At 52.4% G+C, this 3,597-nt stretch overlaps 1 protein-coding gene across 1 annotated transcript; it reads right to left on the bottom strand.

The window, feature by feature from the left end:
• Nucleotides 1-437: 437 nt before the first annotated feature.
• Nucleotides 438-1,106, bottom strand: DICSQDRAFT_69691 (uncharacterized protein; the record flags this gene model as incomplete). Its single annotated transcript, XM_007369910.1, has 1 exon — nt 438-1,106. A coding segment is annotated over one exon (669 nt), but the record flags the coding sequence as incomplete, so codon positions are not given.
• Between the last annotated feature and the right edge of the window lie 2,491 nt (nt 1,107-3,597).

Genomic DNA, 3,597 nt, shown 5'->3' with positions numbered 1-3,597 from the left:
CGCTTATGTAGTATGTTACCATATTTGGGACTCTCTGCTCGTGTACTATAGCTATGCTTCCGGACTCTTCTGGTACTGTCTAGGACAATCCGTACTACTCCAGAACGGTCTAGACAGGTCTATGCCTTACTCATCTCTTACTCATCCTATGGTGCGATACGTCGCAATTCTTTCGTCATTGTATTATTCATCGCACTATGGTACATGTGACTAACCACTCTTCGATTAGTCATGGACACTTCACTGTAGTATATAAGGACTTCAGATTGCGTCCTCCCTCTTCAGTCTTTCCTTACTGACTGAAGAGTGAGTACTTCGTTACATCTATCTCTAACTTGTAGTTACTTACTTGACCTTTGTAGTCTTGCTTCGACTCTAGGTACAGTTCGTTGCTGCAATATAGTCTTTCCTTACTGACTGAAGATCTTGCTTCGACTCTAGTCGGATCTAATCCTTGTCTTCACAGCCCCGAGTTTATCACTTCCATTCCCCCGGATATCCCAAGCACGGACTACCCCGTTCGAGTATCCGACAGCGAGGTGTGTACTCGAAGGACTGAATGCGGCCTTGTGGGGTGCATCGTCTCTGTCATATCCCAGGCGTCGGACCAGTCTGAGCGGCAGGTATGTGCCAGACACCACATCCCAAAGACGAACATCGTCATCAACGTGGCGCAGAAGCCAGCGGCTGTCAGGGGAGAACAGGGGCTCGAGCCATGATGTCTTGGGGCCGTCGAGTGGCAGCTGCTGGAATGTTCGTCTGTCCCAGAGTTGTATCGTGTTGTATTCGTCTCGGGATGCGATGTAAGCACCGTTGCTGGACCACGCGCAGCCGCTAGAGAGTGCTGTGTCACCTTTGAGGGCGGCCAATTGGTGTGCGCTGCGGCTAATACCCCACATATTCATCTTCCAATCCCTACCCGTGGACGCAAGGCGTCGACAGTCTGGTGAGAATGTAAGACTGAGGACCTGTTTGTGATGGGCAAACCACTCTTGCGAGATAGACGCATCTCGGGCATCCCAGAGGATGATCGTGGCATCAGAGGAGGCCGTCGCTACCCACTGCCCATCTGAGGAGATGACGAGTGCGGTGACCTTCGAGTCGTGCCCGGGTTTACCGGCTATGCATGCCAACACTCAACTCAAGATCACTGTCAGTGAGCGAACTAGACTCACAGTATCTGACGTCTTCTGTGAGCGCCCATTTCTCGCTTAGTGGACGGAAGTGCCTGCTGAACTCGTTTGACCAACAGATCGTCTTCCGCACATTCAGGACTGGGCCGCCGGGAACCGTCAATAGTACATGATGAGTGGGATACATAGCAAGGTCCTTCTCCAATGCTGCAAAGAGCTCCTGGTTGGAGCGTCGACGACATTGGTTGTATAGATGCCCAATGTCGGGATACCAGAGGACCAGAGTGACATCTCCTATCGACGTTTGTTGTGCTTCGCATAAGACTTTAACGGCATATTCGAGATCCCCTCCGTCAGCTGGTATCCACCATGTCAAGGAGGTCGGGCGATGTGCGTCTAAAAGAAGATGTAGCATAGATGACGATTCTGATTTGAGTTATATGAGGTCTACGATGACGAGATGGAAGGAAATACTGACGAGTACGTTTCCCATCTGAAAGTGCACTAGTGATCGCTGGCGGAGCTAACTGAGATATCAGATTTTTGATATGTCTGTCTACGCCTCGAAGTATCTAGAGGAAACCCAGGGAGTTAAAATCGAGGAGCACAGATGATCATCATAACGCTCACATTCAGCGTTCGCAGCTGTACTTGACCAGACATACCGTCTTGCCCCATAGTATACGAGTCCACTGAAAAGGGTTCGCATGTGAGATGTTCAACGCTCGGAAAGGCTGAGAGGAAGTGAAGGAAGGTGGATTGTGTTTAGAACGAAGCGCGGCGGATAGTGAGGCTCCGGAGGCTAATTGGGAATTGCATGCCGCAGAGTGGAGTGACGTCAGGTGGTCGAAGCACAAAATAGACGTTATTGAATTTGACACGACGGAGACTAGGGAGGATCGACAGCAGCGGAAGTGGAGAGATATCCTTCCATGGAAACGACAGAAATTGCACGATAGGCTGGAGGTGCGGCCTAGTCTGGACAGCATTGTGGAACCGAAGGAGCTGTTTCTAGCTCCGTATGTTGACATTAGTGAAGAGAATAGACTGGCTACGAGGACGGAGCTGGCTGCAGGTGAGAGCGAAGGCGCGCAGCGTGGCCTTGTCGCCGGAGCAGAGGTCGATGGCCCTCTCAATGACTTCCCATGGAAGCGCCGGGGAATGCACGAAGGATGAAACCGAGGGCGAGGGGGGCAGGATGTTCGGGGGTTCTTCCGTATTCCTAGGAGCCATGACTGGGATGGTCAGAGTGGCCGATGGGCTCCAGGGCGACGCAATGAGCGGGAGAGACTACATAGAGTCACTGAGGCTTGGGGCATCATGCACAATCAGATCAAATCAACATGTGTCATGTGATACCTGTCTCGAGGTCGGATTGGAGTAAGTGCAACGCCGACGAGCGGCAGAGCCAAATAGCACGGTGGAGACAATAGGACGATTCACGCGTGACTTTGGAAGGACGATGCATCTCGATTTCAACATGAGAACGGGGCAGGGGACAGTTAGAGTTTTGTTCTCAGCTAAACAGACGCGCATAAGCGGGCCGCCGCTCGGACCGGATCTTCGAACCGGTGTTCGCATTCAACTTGCAGCTTGCTTCGTCTGCCATAGCTGATTCGTGCCGCTGCCATCTTTCTGTCTGCTACCGTTGCCCATGAAGCCCAACAGGCCATGATATATGCTGTCCGTCATGGTTGCTGGTGGTGATGCACTGCTCTGGAAATGTCCTCCCACCTTACGGCTGAGCCTTCTTGCGCGATAGCGGCTTGTCACCCAACGCACCCTCCTATGTCTAGGTCAATCTCTGCATATGCTCGCTCTTGCCACTCATGCTAGGCGACCTCAAACCTCTCCTTGTGCTGGATATGCGCAGCAGGAACACAACCGCTCCGGTGGGGTTCCGGAGAGCGTATATGAACATGCTTGATCAAACCATGTGCAAGGCGAGTACTCATCTCTCCACCCAAGCCCTGGTTGTCTGACGAACCCGCCTTTTTCCTTCGCGGCCGTGGCTGCTCATAGCTCTCATAGGTACGTGTTTCGCGATTTCCAAACGCCATCTCCGCGTCTTCAGGAAATCTGCATTGTCCTCACGATATCGTCATTGTATCGCGCAGAGTTGCTCTGGTGCTCGCGCATTGGACCGGATGACTGTCAATGACTGATATCCTCTTCTGGGACGATGCTAGGTATCGTATACTGCAAATGTGAGTACTCATCCTTGTGTCCACGTCTGTCATCCTCTCCGAAAACACGAACATCATACCAAGTCAGGATCCCCTCCTTACAGCACTTCCCGCAGGGTACGGGCTGTCCACATCTTTCACCTCCCTTCCAACGATTCTCCCCGCACACGTTGCAAGACATTCGGAAGTGGCGTGATCGAGTATCGTGCGCTGCCTCGAGCGAGCCGCCGGTGAGTGTGTTCAGCTCAGTTTCCCTACAGCGATGTCTGGACCGTCCC

Source organism: Dichomitus squalens (assembly GCF_000275845.1).
Source record: "Dichomitus squalens LYAD-421 SS1 unplaced genomic scaffold DICSQscaffold_57, whole genome shotgun sequence".
Taxonomy (NCBI): domain Eukaryota; kingdom Fungi; phylum Basidiomycota; class Agaricomycetes; order Polyporales; family Polyporaceae; genus Dichomitus; species Dichomitus squalens.
This window is presented reverse-complemented; position numbering and strand designations above follow the sequence as displayed.